This window comes from Mauremys mutica, chromosome 9 (genome assembly GCF_020497125.1).
Source record: "Mauremys mutica isolate MM-2020 ecotype Southern chromosome 9, ASM2049712v1, whole genome shotgun sequence".
Taxonomy (NCBI): Eukaryota; Metazoa; Chordata; order Testudines; family Geoemydidae; genus Mauremys; species Mauremys mutica.
This window is the reverse complement of record NC_059080.1, coordinates 38,218,273-38,235,001: the sequence shown is the minus strand read 5'-3', so window position 1 is coordinate 38,235,001 and position 16,729 is coordinate 38,218,273. Positions and strand designations below refer to the sequence as shown.

The 16,729-nt window shown below is 45.5% G+C and overlaps 1 protein-coding gene across 2 annotated transcripts in view; it reads right to left on the bottom strand.

Annotated features, from left to right (window-relative positions):
- Window positions 1-1,639: 1,639 nt before the first annotated feature.
- CENPI (centromere protein I) overlaps window positions 1,640-16,729 on the bottom strand; it is a 31,730-nt gene continuing 16,640 nt past the window's right edge. For both annotated transcript variants that reach the window (XM_045030863.1, XM_045030864.1), the window contains exons 14-21: window positions 16,643-16,707; window positions 15,945-16,042; window positions 14,863-14,998; window positions 12,272-12,396; window positions 8,616-8,664; window positions 8,227-8,460; window positions 3,982-4,023; window positions 1,640-2,935 (exon numbers count right to left, since the gene is read on the bottom strand). In XM_045030863.1, the coding sequence (XP_044886798.1) occupies window positions 2,804-2,935; window positions 3,982-4,023; window positions 8,227-8,460; window positions 8,616-8,664; window positions 12,272-12,396; window positions 14,863-14,998; window positions 15,945-16,042; window positions 16,643-16,707 (881 nt within the window). In that variant the 3' untranslated portion in view covers window positions 1,640-2,803. The remainder of the gene's footprint in view (window positions 2,936-3,981; window positions 4,024-8,226; window positions 8,461-8,615; window positions 8,665-12,271; window positions 12,397-14,862; window positions 14,999-15,944; window positions 16,043-16,642; window positions 16,708-16,729) is intronic.

The window sequence follows — 16,729 nt, the reverse complement described above, 5'->3', positions numbered from 1 at the left end:
AAAATCGCCTCCGGCACCCGGTGTTCCGATGGTACGGAGCGAGATGGCACTGGAGGCACACCTTGGGCTTGGTGATATGCCCGAGGTGTCCAGAATGACCACTGATGGGGTTCTTGTTCTTGGGCCTGGGTCTCCTGGAAGACTCGGCTGGGCACATCTGAGTCACGGTCCTGTGCATAGGAAGCACTGTCCACGTGAGATGACACAGAGGTGTGTCAAGATGGCCGAGGAGCTGAAAAGCCCAGGGAAGGATCTCCCTCTCTAATCGATCTCTCTCTGTGCGGCACCGGAGATCGGTACCGGGAGCCATACCGGTACCAGGAACGAGACTGGGACCTGCGACTGGAGCGGTGCCGGGAGGTCGACCGGGATCTCGAAGCTCAACGTCTGGAGCGGTGCCGAGAGTACCGGGCCGGCGAACGGGACGCTGATCGGTACCGCGAGTGCGACCGGTACTGAGATGGGGAGCGGTGCCGGGACTGCGAGCGGCGTCGGGACCGGGATCGTCGACGGGACCAAGAGCACTGGTGGGACCACGATCGTGATCGGTGCCGACAGAGGATGGCCTCAGCAGGGCAGGCTTGCCAATCGATTGTATGACCCGCACCGGCGGTGCAGGGGGTTGAGGCAGCGCAGACTCCGTCATCGCGATCAGCTCCCTCGCTGTGGAAAATGTCTCCGGTGTGGAGGGAATAGTGAGCTCAACCATGGCGTGTGCCGGGGAGCTTTCAGGCACCGGACTCGACCGCCCTTGCGGGACCAGAATCGACGGTGCCAAAGTTGTTGGTGCCACGGCAGGTGTCGGTGCCGGGCGGTCCGACTTAGGCGGGTGCTCCAGCTGTGGTGCAGGCGGCACGGAAGCAGCAGGAGTCTTATGTTTCTTAACCCGCGGAGAGAGGGAATGGTGCCGAGCAGACATCGGTGCTGGTGACGGTCGGTGCCGAGGGGCCTTAGCAGTACCGGTGTGATCCGGTGCCAAAGAAGCGCTTCTGCCTGATGCGGACTGTCCAGCGCTCGGTGCCGAGGGTGGAGGAGTAAGAACTGCCTCCATCAGGAGCTGTTTGAGACGAAAGTCCCGCTCCTTCTTCGTCCTCGGCTTAAAGGCCTTGCAGATCCGGCACTTATCCGAGGCACTTAAGACAGGAGTCGTGGGGATCTCCCGTTGGCATCGGCTTGTGGCAGGCCGAGCACGGTTTGAAGCCCGGTGAACCAGGCATGGGCCCCGGTACCAGGTGCGGGGAAGGGGCTAATCCCCGAACCCCTCTCAACTATATACACTAACTATATTATAGAACGAGTAAATTAACTACAATTATATAAATTTTAACTATATACACAAGAATTAGCGAGAGAACTACGAGTAGCCAGGGAAGTGGAGATCAGCTAAGCCGCGCTCCACTGTTCCAACGACTGACACGGGCGGTAAGAAGGAACTGAAGGGCTGTTGGGTCGGCAGGGGTATATATCCGGCGCCATGGCGGCGCCACTCTGGGGGGCGACCCAGCTGACCCACGAAGTGTTGCTAGAGTAAAAATCTTCCGACGAACGTGTACGCGGCGCACACACACCTAATTGGGATCGATATGAGCAAGCACTCGAAGAAGAAAGTAAAAAACCATTTCTCAGACCCACTGTTTGAACATAAGCGTTTATTAACAAGATCATTAGCCTTCAACAATGTGACCCCAAGACTAATATGGTATTGGAGAGAAAGGAACAAGCAGGATTTTTCACAGGCAAGACACCACCATCTGTTGGTAACCATTGTTAAAAAAGGAAAAATACGTCAACATTTCCTGAAGTGTCTCCTTTTCGGAGGCAGAAAGAAAATACAAACTACTTGGAATCATGATCAATGTTCTCTCTCTCGTCCTATGAGCATGGAAGTTGAAGAGTCCCAACCCAGCTTTAGACCATCAATATGAAGTTCACCTAAAATATCGAGCTGAGGAAATGGAGTTTGGTTTCTTTTAACTGGATCTGAGTTTTAAAAAGGGCAGGAAGGAAGAAACATTTCACAAGAGAGTTCCTCTGCAGTGGCACTATGGCAGTATTTTACATAATATAAACATATATAATATACAGTTATGTACATTGCTACAAGCACAAAAGGGAAAACTGCATTTAGACTTGTCACAAGAAAATAGTGAGCTGTTAGCAATGCCCCTAGGGTGCTCAAAGCATCCATAAAACGTGAACTTCAGCACTAAATCTTCCAGCTGCAGTGCGAGAATGTCCTACAGACATGGTACAAAGGAAAGCATCCTCAGGAGGTTTCATACTGAAAGCAAAATCTAAGGTGTCAGTTAGGCCAGCCTGTCACAGACCCTCAAAACCAGTATAAATAGATTCCACCACAGAGGACCCAGCAGGTTCCTTAAAGTCCCCGAGTCAATATATACAATACCCTAGAAAGGTGTATGTGCATGCACACTGCAGCGGGAAGTCAGGAATCACTTCTGAGTGAAGGAGCACTGAAATAAGAAAGGCAGAAGTGTTTGTGGCTTAGTTGAAGTAGGCATTCCAGTATGAGGAAGTTGATAGTGAATTGCACAGGTTACAAACTCAGCAGCATCACACCACAGAAGTTTGGCAGGGACATCCAGGTTCAGTGCACTGTTGAATAAGGTCAGTTCAACCATTCTCTCTCTCCTTGTTTTCCTAAGGTGACGTCAGTATCAAAATGTAACACGGCTAATGGCTCCGTCTACTTCTTCCCCTAGACAGAGGTGTCAGAGGCGGGGCCTGCTATACTCTGCTTTCCTGGTCTGGACAACCAGAAGAATCCATATGAACCAGTCTGTTACACCTGAGCATTCCCTGACTTGGTTTGGGAGACCTGAGAAACACGATTGATGCTGCTTTCGATGAAGAGTTTCAGGCCTTGTAACCCCTGCATATAGAGATATTCCAGATACCAGTTCCACCTCCTCCCCTATAGAAACAGAAATAGGGCAGTTAAGTGTCTGGGGCCATAGATGCAGTTGTAGCCTCCTTTTGCCTTAACCTGGAAATATGGAAATACAGACTGTAAAAGCCTGAACACACCTGCCCTGCCACATGATTATGCACCGGCACCAAGATTACATCCCACCCCAGGCTCCCAAGTGACTGGATGCATCATAGGATCTGACACTGAGCCTTTTATCTATAGGTCACCATTTCAAAACTGGCCTACCTTGATAGTGATCTAAAGTCATTACCATTTGGTAACTACTCAGGACCTACATAAACCCCATTTCTGGTAGAGAGAAGCCCACTAGTGGTCTCCTTGGCAGGTCCAGCGAAGTGTCTGAGGACTGAATGAGCCATAAAACTGAACTCCCCATCCCACAATGAGAAGTTACCCTAGCTCAGCTTTGAGGCACATTGACAGGGCAGCACAAGGGGAAGCTTGAACAGTCACTGCCCAGGCTGACTCTATTCAGTGGAGGATTTCTGTCTCTAGCACCGTTCACGTTCACTTTAATTTTAAAGTGAATGTACTGCTAAAGAAAAGAATATACCACTACCCCAGAATGTGAACACTATTTAGACTGATATTGGAAATTCTGACAAGCTTAATCCATTTGTGAGAGAAGAATTTTCCCAGGAGCAAATTCTCCAATAGTTAAGAGGTAACTAGAACTTCTTGACCTACAATAAATACAGCCTCAGGACAGAGGTGTGTAACAGTCTCAGTCCACTGGCTGTACATGGCTGCTATACCAAAATGCTCCCAGACCAGAGTAAACTGTCCTGTCCTCATTGTGAACAGCTGGAACTTTGTAGTGGACACAACTGAAGCAAGCTTCTCTGGGTCCACAAGTGAGTATTCATCTTTGAGTTCTCATGTGTCATGACCAGATGAGAGCATAAACCCTCCTTTCGAGCTCCTTATTCTTCTCCTGGACGTGGTATTTTTAAAGATGTATTTATATTACTAACCTATAGCTAAATACAGCCAGTTTTCACATAATATTTTAAAATAAAACACATTACCTTAATTAAGTTGAAGTTCAGGGTTTTATCTTCTGGCCAAGCCTTGTGGGGAGGAAAAAAAAAATATATTAATTAAAAGAAGTCAGATCAGATAAAACCTTCTGTCCTGAGTTGCCGAGCCTCAGCCCTGCTGAGTCCCCTTAAGGCTCAATGAGTGCAAGGAAGCTATGGCAATTGTGAATATGCACCAGGATGGAGCTGTAGCATTCTCCTGACACCAGTCCATAAATAGCAAAGTATCATGGAAAGTACTCTGCCAGAAGTCAATATTTCTGGACAGAAACAAGTAATATTTGTAAACTTATTGAACTCCTGTGTCTCAATGGCTAAGGAACCACCATCTCAACACCATCAAAGGGAGCAAGAGTAGAGAACCCTATAAGGCTTAGTTTATTACCACACTATTTCAAGGACTCTTCTCTGAATCTGCTGCAGAGCAGCACCCTCTGGTGCTCTGGAAAGATTTACTCAACAATGGAGCATGTTTTCAGGAAAACCAGGCACTGTATACAAGAACTTTTCCTCTCCTTTGTTTTCCCAACACTCTTTAAACCGGTTTGTGGTTTCCAGGTAGAGAACAGTCAGTGCTTCAGGATGAGGAATGCTAGCACTGCTCATCAGCAATGTCTTCTACAGGTGTGGGGAGGTGTAGGAGGACATCAGGAGAAAGATGGAAGGAAAAGAACTTGGCAAAAGAAGTCTTGCTGTAACGCTGGAGAAGTCAGAATTCCCTTCTCCCAATTTCTGTTTATCATGTAAAAACATTTTTAAGAACATAAGGAAAACCCCTTCAAAGTTCAGTTAAGTGAACAAACAGCATAGTTACATTTTGTAATTAGAGCAACTGGGTGGCGCAAGGTAACATGCTGTGGTCTTAGAATCTAAGCGGCTATTCTTGGGGGGATTCTGTGCCACTGAGCATGAATAGAATTAATATCCTCTGCAGATTTTACTCTTTCTTCAGAGAACATTTGATTCATGCATCCCTCCCAGGCAGTGGTTGGGGAGGGGTGGGGGGGGCATGTCTGGTTCGGGCATTGAGAACAGCTAAGACACTTAAATCACCGCTTTGGGGGGCAGTGCTGTGCTCTCTCTGCCCCTCTCGCGGTGCACCCAGAGCGCCGTTGGTGGCTCCTACCCTGTGCTGGGCTCTAGCTGCTAGTCGCAGCTGGGCTGGGAAGAGGGGCAGTATACGGGACTTTTCCCTGAACGGGCTGCTCCCAGGGCTGGGTCAGACCCACCCCCAGGTCTGCAGGAAGCTCCACACACACCCTGCTTCCATCACACCCTGGGTGAGGGGCCACTGTGCAAGAAGCTGCCCTCCCATCTGACACCCATTACCCAGACTCCCCTGCCGAGCCCCCACCCCTCTGTATCCAGACCCGCACCCCACTGAGCCCCCACAAGCTGCACCAGGACCCCTGCCCCACTGAGACCCCACCAACTGCACCTAGACCCCCCACCCCACCAACCCCACCGAGCCTCACTCCCCCAGCACCTGGACCCCTCCATTGAGCCCCCTGTACCCAGACCCTCTGCCATGCCCCATCCCTCCCATACACCCCTGCTGAGACCCAACCACCTTCACCTGGATCCCCCCTGCAGAGTCCCATTCTCCCTGTACCCAGAATCTCCCAATGAGTCCCTGTGCATCCAGATCCCCCCCACTGAGACACCCATACCCAGGTTACCCCACACCTGGATCCACCCACACTAGGATCCTGCCGGGCTGAGCCTGCTTGCCCTACATCTGGACCCAGGAGGGGAAGAGAATAGGGCTGGGTATATGTGCAAGACACTGTCCCCTCTTGCTCACTGTGGAGCCATATAGATGTACTAATATTCTTAGCAAGGAAACTATTTGTCAAAAAAACATTTCCTGAATCTTTTTTGTTGACTGTATTATTACAGACATACTTGCTGATAGGTATTTGAAATAAATTACCAAAATAATTGAAAATGGTGTGATTACATTGTATTATGTTGACAAATAAAATATTGTGTGCAGAATTTTTAATATTTTTGGCATAGAATTCCCTCAGGAGTATAAGCTGCATCCCTGCACTGGAAGTTCAAGGGTAGGATAGAGCTTGGCAGTTTTCAGAGAATGTATGTTGTGCATATCCCGTACTCTGTTTGCACTGGCTCCTTTTGGAAATTCTGCCCTGAGACCAAAGACTTCTGGTTTAAGAGCAATGTTTTAAAGTGCTCTAAAACACACCTGCAGACTTTGATTTTACGTTAGAAGTACTCTCAAGGAAATTAGCAGTGAGTGACTAGAGAGGAAAGGTGAAATACAGTTATGATGATGTAATGATGTTTCCTAAACAATGGAATTGAAGGCTTGCCTACAATTGAAAGTTAACTTGGATTAGGTCAAGAGTGAATTTGAAGCAAAACAAACAGCTCCAAGCGTGTTCCATTCTGTGCATCCGAAGAAGTGAGCTGTAGCCCACGAAAGCTTATGCTCAAATAAATTTGTTAGTCTCTAAGGTGCCACAAGTACTCCTGTTCTTTTTACGGATACAGACTAACATGGCTGCTACTCTGAAAGCTCCAAGTGTACAAGTATCAGGGGGTAGCTGTGTTAGTCTGTATCCCTAAAAACAACAAGGAGTCCGGTGGCACCTTAAAGACCAACAGATTTATTCGGGCATAAGCTTTCGTGGGTAAAAAAACCTCACCTCTTCAGATGCAAGTGTAGACATTTATTTGAGAATAAGCCACTTTCCCTGCCCCCCAGGTGAGCACTGAAGTTACACCTCTGAACACCAGAAATGCAAAGTTAAGATACATGCCACCCCCACAATGTGACCTTAGCTCAAAGATGGCAGAGTAAGGTCCCAGCATGCCAATAAAACACATACTAGCACTTACAGATGCTGCAAAACCTTTGGCAAGACAGCACATGAGCACCGAGTCTAAACACCTGTTTGCTGTGGCAAAACTCACAGGAGTAGCAAACAGGACCTACTTACACTTGGCCTACACTCAAACACTGAGGGTACGTCTACACTGCAGTTAAAAACCCACGGCTGGCCAGTGCCAGCTGACTGGGGTTCACAGGGCTCGGGCTAAGGGACTGTTTTATTCCATTGTAGACGTTCCAGCTCAGGCTGCAGTCCAAGCTCTGCGACCCAGAGCCCTAGAGTCTGAACTCCAGCCAGAGCATCCACACGGCAGTTAAACAGCCCCTTAGCCTGAGCCCCACAAACCCGAATCAGCTGGCATGGTACAGCCGCGGGTGTCTAACTGCAGTGTAGGCATACCCTGAGCTTACTCCACACAAGCCACCCCAGATTTGCTAAATGTTACCTCCCTTTCACGCATGTCCTGAGGATTCCTTCTGAGACATTGCCTTCATTTCCTCCTCATTAAGCCCTAAAGTCCACTGTTATGTATGCCACAGAATGCTGACTATCCCTAAACCAAGAAGACACCTGTGCACACCTCTGCAGACACACTGTACAAAACTCAGTGCTGAAATGGGACATACTTCATCCTTCCACGTACACATGCATCTCATCATATCACAACAGCAGCTCTGTCAACCTGCTCCAACCTATTCCTCCCTCATTCAATACAGCTACAAGTAACACAACAAAGGCATTTGGAGTGCATGCACATAAATGCTGGAATTCAAATCTGTGGAGACCATCACAAATTCCCATAGAACAGCCTCATCTCTATTATGCTGCCTTCCCTGCTTATTGAACTATTGCTAGTAGTTAGTGCCAGCTCCAGGTGACAGTTAAGGTTGTGTTGCGGGGGGGAGGAGGGGGCATGTACCTTAGTTTTGCATTTCCCTGGTTTTCAAAGGGTTTAAGTTTAGCCACTCTCCACATTCTAGAAGGGCACAAGGCATCACTTGGCAACCTTAATTCCATGCTTATGAAGTTTTTGAACATTTGATATTTATCTATATTACTTCTACCCATGCCTCAAAATGATTTGGCCACACTATAATCATGGAGTTTAAAAGCAAAGTATGTTTAAAACCATTGCCCTATGTACTTTTATACCAAGCAAACAACCCAAACTAAACTGTTCAGACTGAGTTGCTGGGCTGAGATGAACACAGAGCACTGGTTTCAGCCCACTTAGCAGAGTACCAATGCTTGAAAACACAAGTGAACTCAAGCAGTGCAAGAGGGGGGACAGTTTTCCAGCTGAATTCTCATGGTGGAGTGACTGATTCAGAGTGGCCCCCACTATTGTGCTGCCAAACATTGCTCACACCCTTACCTGCTGCAGGAAGAGGATTGCATAGCCCATCAGGGCTGGGTGGTGGACAATGTTGAAGCTGTTCCTGACCTCCTGCACTCTGGTTTTCTTCAGTACTTCCGGATCTAGGCGAATGCCCTGAGGGTGGATATCCTTCTGGAATGCACTGGATGTCCACAGACAGCCCACCATGGCCATTATGTACTGGTTGTACTCTTGGTAAGTCTGGCTACTGAACTTGAATTGCAGTATTGTCTGATGAGATCAGAAAACAATTCAGTTGCACAGCACTGGTGTACTACCCTTATTCCTTGCAACAGTATCATTAAAGCACTGCCTCCCCAACAACTTGTTTATAACCCTTTTATTACCGTCCACAGTACTTTACCACAAAGGTTTGTTCATGGTACCTTTTTAATCAGCTCATTTTCTTTCGCAGCTACCAAGTTGGTTCGATACCTAAAGGAATGAACAAGTGGAAGAGAATTAAGTGCCCTCTGAATTCTAATGCAGATAAATACTAGAGAAGGGCAGGAGTGCTGCTTCAGAACAAGTTAATGGCAGCTTTTTTCCTCCACTAGTAAGACTGCTGATCTTTTCTCCTCCTCCAATTATAAATAAGGCTACATTTTAGTCACAGTATTTTTAGTAAAAGTCATGGACAGGCCACGGGCAGCGTCACATTATTGACTTGAACTGGGACCATATAGATCATTGTTGCAACCAAAGTCCTGTAGTGACACCAAATCTTGTATAAAGAGGGTCAAATAGGGTGTCTAAGACAAGGTTATGGTTGCTGGTTATGCTATCTGTATATGTGTATCATTCTTGTACTTGAAGTTATGAATATTGGCTCTATACTGTCTGTATTTCAAACCTCTGCTATGCTTCTGGGTGACACCCCAGACAAGTTGGTGTCAGCTCTGCCTAGCCTGCCAAGGGCCGTCAGCTATACAACTGACCCACTGAGAGAAGGCAGATATGCCTTGTAACTCAAAGTATTCAGGGACTTCCCATGTGACTCCAGACTCCATTTTGCTGTAATTTTCCACAGTAAGGACAAAGAGGTATTCTTACACCTGGAAAAGACTATAAAAGGCTGATGCCTCATCTCCATCTGGTCTTCAATCCTGCTTCATACCTCTGGAGGGACTTTGCTATAAACAGAAGCTCTACACAAAGGACTGAATGACCCATCCCAGCTGGGGATGTACTCCAGAGACTTGATTTGAACCTGCAGTTTATTTCTATCACTGCTGCAAGCCTGAACCAAGAACTTTGCCATTACTGTATGTAATTAATTCCATTTCACCGATTCTAGCTCTCATCTATATCTTTTTCCTTTTATAAATAAACCTTTAGATTTTAAATTTGTGGGTAAGATCTGATTTGTATATTGACCTGGGTCTGGGGCTTGGTTCTTTGGGATTGAGAGAACCTTTTTCTTTTACTGGGGTATTGGTTTTCATAACCATTTGTCCCCATAACGAGTGGCACTGGTGGTAATACTGGGAAACTGGAGTGTCTAAGGGAATTGCTTGTGTGACTTGTGGTTAGCCAGAGGGCCAAAACCAAAATCCTCTGTCTGGCTGGTTTGCCTTGCCTTAGAGGTGGAAAAACCCCAGCCTTAGGCTGTAACTGCCCTGCTTTAAGCAATTTGTCCTGAATTGGCACTCTCAGTTGGGTCCCGCCAGAACCAGCATCGTTACAGGCAGTAAACAAAAATTAATGGCCTGTGGCCTGTCCGTGACTTGGGGTACGTCTTCACTACCCGCCAGATTGGCTGGTAGCAATCGAATTCTCGGAGTTCAATATATCGCGTCTCATCTAGACGCGATATATCGAACTCCGAACGTGCTCCCGTCGACTCTGGAACTCCACCACCGCAAACGGCGGTGGCGGAGTTGACGGGGGAGCCGCGGACTTTGATCCCGCGCCGTGAGGACGGGTAAGTAACTCGAACTAAGGTAGTTCGACTTCAGCTACGCTATTCGCGTAGCTGAAGTTGCGTACCTTAGTTCGACCCCCTCCCCCAGTGTAGACCAGGCCTTGTACTATATACCCCTAACTAAAACTTGGGCTGGGAGGCCAGGGGTGCTTGGGGTGTGTGTGTCCAGGAGTGCCGTGGGTGCTGGTGGTCCAAGATCCCTGCTAGTGCTGGGGGGGAAGGGTTGGTGGGACGGGCAGGCTCCCTATCCAGCTCCGCGTAGCTCCCCTGAAGCTGATGGCATGTCCCTGCAGCTTCTAGCAGGAGGGAAGGTCAGGAGGGCACCATGCCACCATGCGCTGCCCCCTCCACGAGCACTGGTTCCACAGCTCCCATTGGCCAGGAACCACAGCCAATGGGAGCTGTGGGGTGGTGCCTATAGGCAGGGGCAGCGTGCAGAGCCCCCTGGCCGTCTGCCTATGAGCTGCAGGGACATGCTGGCTGCTTCTGGGGAGCCTCCCCCCACAGGTAAGCTCCACCCCTCACCCCAGCCCTGAGCCCCCTCCCATTCCCAAACTGCTGCTGCTGGCCCAGGGGCTGCCCAACTCGGAAGTTGCAGAAGTCATGGAGGTCACAGAAAGTCATGGAATCTGTGACCTCTGTGACAGACACGCAGCCTTAATTATAAACACTGACGGAAGGATGAGTTCAAAGGGACTTCACCATTTGGCACAGGGCCAGCCTCCATCCAGGGACTAGGGAGAAGGAAGCCACTAAGAGATGAGCTCTCATTCAACTAACAAACTTTGAGGTTCCTTAGTAACAGAGAACATAGGACTGGAAGGAACCTCCTTACTGCATGAGCAATGTGTTCCAACCAAATCAAAGACAAAATCGCCTTCATATGACTCAACAGGCTATATGCAGTGTGCAGCCCTGAAATCTAGCACAAAAATGCAGTGTGCTTTTTTAAAAGGAGCCTTTCATTCAGCGAGTATAGAAAATGGAAGCCACTGGAAGTAATGGAACCTGACAGTTGTTCTGTATAAATAAGCACTAGCTGCTCTTATCTCCGGGAGAGCGCTTCGTCACGTTAATTACCCTGCAGTCTCCTCACAGAGAAAGCCACATGGACAGCCCTACGCCAGCTGTCAGCAATTGGCTACTTTTCTTATTTGATGCAACCACTGGAACTAACACCACCAAGAACAGCAGCAGTTCAGTAGGTCCTACAGAGAAATGAACAATGCTCTCTCCAGACCTGCAGGCAGCCTCCAGGCCTCCGAGACTCAGAGGCAGCAGAACATCTCATACTCAGCGCTGCCCTAAACAGCACTGCACAGTACTCCTTCTTCTACAAATGTGAGTCTAATGGTTAGAGCAGAGGTTCTTAACCTTTTTCTTTCTGAGGCCCCCCACAACATGCTAAAAAACTCCATGGCCCACCTGTGCCACAATAACTGGCTTTCTGCATATAAAAGCCAAGGCTGGCATTAGGGGATAGCAAGCAGGGCAATTGCCTGGGGCCCCATGTCACAGGGGCCCCCACAAAGCTACATTGCTCAGGCTTTGGCTTCAGCCCCGGGTGGCAGGGTTCAGGGCTTCAGCCCCATGCAGTGGGGCTTCGACTTTCTGCCCTAGGCCCCAGGGAGTCTAATGCTGGCCCTGCTTGGAGGGGCCCCCTGAAACCTGCTCAAGGACCCCTAGGGGACCCCGGATCCCTGGTTGAGAACTACTGGGTTAGAGCACAAGCCTGGGAGTTTGACGCTCTAGGCATCAGTCAGGAATTAAATCTATCAGGTGAGTTACTTGAGGTCTCTCAAAATATTAAAGGAACACCTACCTACCTCAGAGATGGCATCCTGGGGAGGGAGCAGTGACCTGAAACTTGTTTTTATTGTTACTTGGGATAACAATATGGAAAAGGTTGAGAATCGCTGCTATGAAGTATATGGCCAGCACTCAAAGTAGCCCAAGAACTCCCCCTCCAGCCCCTTTCACAGAGAGAGGGAAGAGAACACCAAAGACTTCATGAAATTCCAATGCTCTTGTTTCGCAACACAAAGAGTGGCATCTCCCCAATGGATGATCAGTACAGAAAATGTGATGAAGTTGAAAGCCCTCCCCCATCTTTGGTACCTGTACATAATGTAGCAGAGCTGGTTCAGACTGACAGCATCCATGCTGAGCAGTGCTGGGTAAAAAACTCCAGGAGGAGGCATCACCAACAAGGGTAGGTTATACTTAAGATACACATCGCACACCTGCAGGAAGGAAACAAGTCCAGACAGGTTGTTACAACCACATTATCAATCCCCACAACACCTACAGGGGAAAATGAGCATTACATCACTTGTCTGTGCCCCTGTTAACTCTGACACCTTGGAAGGGAAGGTGGGAGAGAAGCAATTCCATTTGTTCCCTCTCCAACCACATCATCAAGTCCATCATAGATTCCAAGGCCAGAAGACACCACTGTGACCATCTAGTCTGACCTCCTGTATAAGGCAGGCCATAGAACTTCCCCAATATAATTCCTAGAGCAGATCTTTTAGAAAAACATCCAATCTTGATTTCAAAAATTGCCACTGATGTAGAATCCATCATGACCCTTGCGCAAGAGCTTGTGTAAATGTCAGTCTAAACCCTGAAAATTAGCCTACACTCTAGCACGGGGTAGTGGAAATCTAATTTTTCCCTTTAGCGAACATACAGCAGCCACCTTCTCTCTGATCATTCATGCTCCTTCTGTATCCATAGCTTGGACTGGACCAGACCTGACCTAACAGCAAGTCTGAACCATATAACAGAGACCAAATAATTTTAAGTTAGACAATTCAAGTAGTTATAATTGGCCTGTTGGGATTCCATGGTCACAGCAGAAAGCTTTGCCCCCAAGAGATTTTAAATTAAAATGCTGTTTTTGTGCACTTTGAATTTAATTTGTTTCCCTCTACATATAGCTTGATACAGAAAAGGTGTGATTTATTCAAGGTTTACTGCCTGCTGATTTTAAATCATGATTTAAAATCAGTTTTAATCTTAATCTTATTTTATATTTGTACTTTTTAGGTTATTCTTCTAGTTGATTCTCATTGGTGGGTAACCATTAAAACATGTAGGATTTGCAATTAAATAAATGTATGCTAAATTTGGTACTTTTTGCCAACTAAGAGACTACACTATATATGCATTTATTTAGATCAGATATATAGATTAACATACATTAATTCAGATTCTTAATTTATTTTTTTTTAACATTAGAAAAGGGTGAATGAGGCATTTTGGATTTAGTAGATTAATATTTTACACTTGTGATTTGTATCTGGAATTCAATTCAAAGGACACAAACAGCATTTTAATGGTTTTTGTTAGTTAAATAAAACTACCTTAAATGTGCTGGACACAAGAGAAAAATTATCAAAATATGTTTTACGTTTAAATAACTAATCGATCTGTTAAATAAAGGAAGTATTAGTAAATTCAACTAATTACTTCTGGTCACAATATCCTTTTAAGATTTTAGAACTAGGATGCCTCATCCTATCACACATTGTCTTTCAATCAATTAATAAAAACAAAGACAAGTTTTCTTGCTTTTTCAACTCATCAATTTCTCAACTTTGAATGAACTAGTTGATTTGACCAGTTCTGTCAAAAGCTGGTTTAGCACTTCAATAAACTCTGGTTCTAGGTGTTTAGCCAGTGACTTCCTCCAGGTTCAGTAGTTTGGCTTTATTTAAAAGCTTTGGCCCCAAACATGGACTGCTTGAGTGTTGGTTTTAATTTAAAATTATTTTAATAGATTATAATAAGTTTAGACCTTAACATTGTTGTCAGATTCAAATAGGTTTATTTTTAAAAAGAAAAAGTAATTTAAATAAAATCCCTTTTTTACCCACCACACTCTGAAACAAATAGTAAAGAAAAGGTTTTAATTTTTTCATAAAAATATTTTAAAAAGTATTTAAAAGTATTGAAATTTGGGTTTTTTCAAGTTAGTTGTATCCCTTTAATATCTTGCTATTCTGTGTGTGAGAGAAGATCAATAGCACCCGACCCTCTTAAAAAATAATACAAAATTCTCTACGATAGCTACTTGGATCTATGCTTCAGGGCTTCAGTTGGTCTCCTGGAAGGGTCAGGCAGTATAGAGAATTCTTTCAGATGCTTTTGCTCACATGCTCAGAATCAGACTGCCCTTTTTGGGTCCTTGAAGGAATTGTGCCCCAGGTCAGATTGGCAGGAACCCTGTGATTCTTTTGCCTTCCACTGGAACATGGGGCTTGGGTTGCTTGCTAGGATCATCTGGGCATCTCTCACCTACTCAATTCCATGCCATTACAGAGGCCGTGGGCATTAATACCTCTTGATCCCTCCTATTCTCTGTCTGTGGCACACAATTTAGTCTCCAGAGGACTGAAGTACTTGAGTTAAAAAAATCTGGATTAGAATAAATTTGGAGGTAAACTGGGTGGAGTTTAGTGGCCTGAAATGTGCAGGTCAGACTAGACGATCTGGTAGTCCCTCTGGCTTTAAACTTGGATGCAGCAGCTATCATCTATGACTAGTGGACCGGTCCAGCAATTAGGAGGATGTAGCACTTAATCAAGCATAACATCTACAAATTATTACAAGGAAGGATATGTTATGCTCTTGCACAGTGAGTGGAAACTGCTCTTAGAGAGGTGGGGCATCTTAAAATGCTAAGAGTAATGGGATATACATACTGTTTCATAGAAATCCAGAATAAAGTACAGCAAGAAAGTAGCATTGTTCTCCAAGCGCAGTGCTACAGTGGCGATCGACCCTACAAAGTGGATCAGCTCAGCCACAGAGTTCACCAGTCCAGAAAGAGTGGTGTTCCTAGAACAGCAGTTGGAGAAACAGACAATGTTAACACAACTCGTCAGCTTTAAAATACAGAGCAGAGTTAAGCAGAATGACAAGAGAACTCTAGGTTTCCCCATCCTCAGTGTTAAAGTCAGCAACATTAACTTGGATACATTCACAAATTAAACAGAACAGAGTTATCCAAAATACTACACAAAACATGGACACATCTTCATTGCTGGAGGGTTCTTGACTTCAATTTGCTGACTTTTGGGTATGTATGTTCTCAATGTTAGTATTTTTACAAACATAGCTTTTTGCATCACTGCTTCAGTGTTACAGCCTCAAGCCTGGATTGACAAAACTAATCCCAACCTGCCTGCTTTGTGGTCCAAGATAAATTGGGATATTTACTATTTTGACAATTTAAAAAGCGCTCATAAATCAGAAAGGGAGGGATATGAATTAAATGTTCAGATACGAGGAAGAGTTGGGTATGAGACCCTAGGCAGATGATCGTTCTTTTCTATGCCTAGAAAATACTGTTTGCGTCAAGTAGAAATGAGTGAAAAAAAGGAATTTTGACTTGGGGAAACACAAGGATTATGCAGAGGCTATCCAGCCATACCCCAGAACTCCCTTAATAAAATGCTGCAAGTGCGGTTCATGCTATTAGTACATTCATTTACTTTGAATACTACATTGCTGAAAAGACATACAAAACATTGAGATACATACTTTTAATGACGTTACTGCAAGATACAAGATATGAATAAACCATAGCAACCTTGACTGCAATACATAAAGAAAAACAAAAACAAAAAACAACAAACAGGATTCACAACTAAGCTAATAGTCACAGAAGCAATTAAGCATTTTCTGACTCTTTAGTCAGCTTTTGTGGTGGGGAATAAAAACAGGATATTTTCATGAACCACACACACAAATACTGCATTGTGTGCAATACAGATGAACTTACAAAGGACTGATTTTAGGATCAGACTCCATATCCAACTGCATTACATGCCAATTCAGCCAGTTCTGCAACAGCTCCTTCAGACTTTCAAGAACACTACACTGCAGGAGGGAAAGAAAGCAGTGGATTATGTACATTGTAGAGGAGTGTCTGAATGCTAAATAAAAATGGGCCATCATTTTCAAAGTATACTGTGAAGGTTTCAGACAGTTTATCATCAGGACTACAAGAAAGACTGGGGAGAGAGCTAGCTGAAGCCTCCATGTAGGTCTTCATGTAGGACACTTGCACTCAAGGCAGGGAGATTAACAGAGGGTGTAACAAGTGCAGGGACACAGAACTCAGGCTGAAACGATAAAACAAAAGAAAAGCTGTCTTACTGGATTATACCATCCTAAATCAGCAGCATGGTGGGTGCAAAATATATTGATATTTCCAATTCAAACACTGTGCCTTATTTCCAGTTGAAATCTACTTTAAAAAAAAAAAAAAGCCAGAGGGCTTCCTAAAATAGTTACCTCCCCACTATACATTTTAACTCTCTCTGTAAACTGTAGAGGACCCATGTTGGATAGGCCCCAATCCAACGCCAAACTGGGAAGCCCATTTTACTGTCTGTAGATTGCTTTACCTACCTCCCGTCGTGGGGACAGCAATACCAACTAGATCTGCATGTGACCAATATAATGACCTTGAATTACCTTAAAATAAAGGGATGATGTAAAAAAAAGCTGTGCCAGAGGTTCACAAAGATGTGGTTTCATTTCTGAAAACAAAGGAGAGAAGTC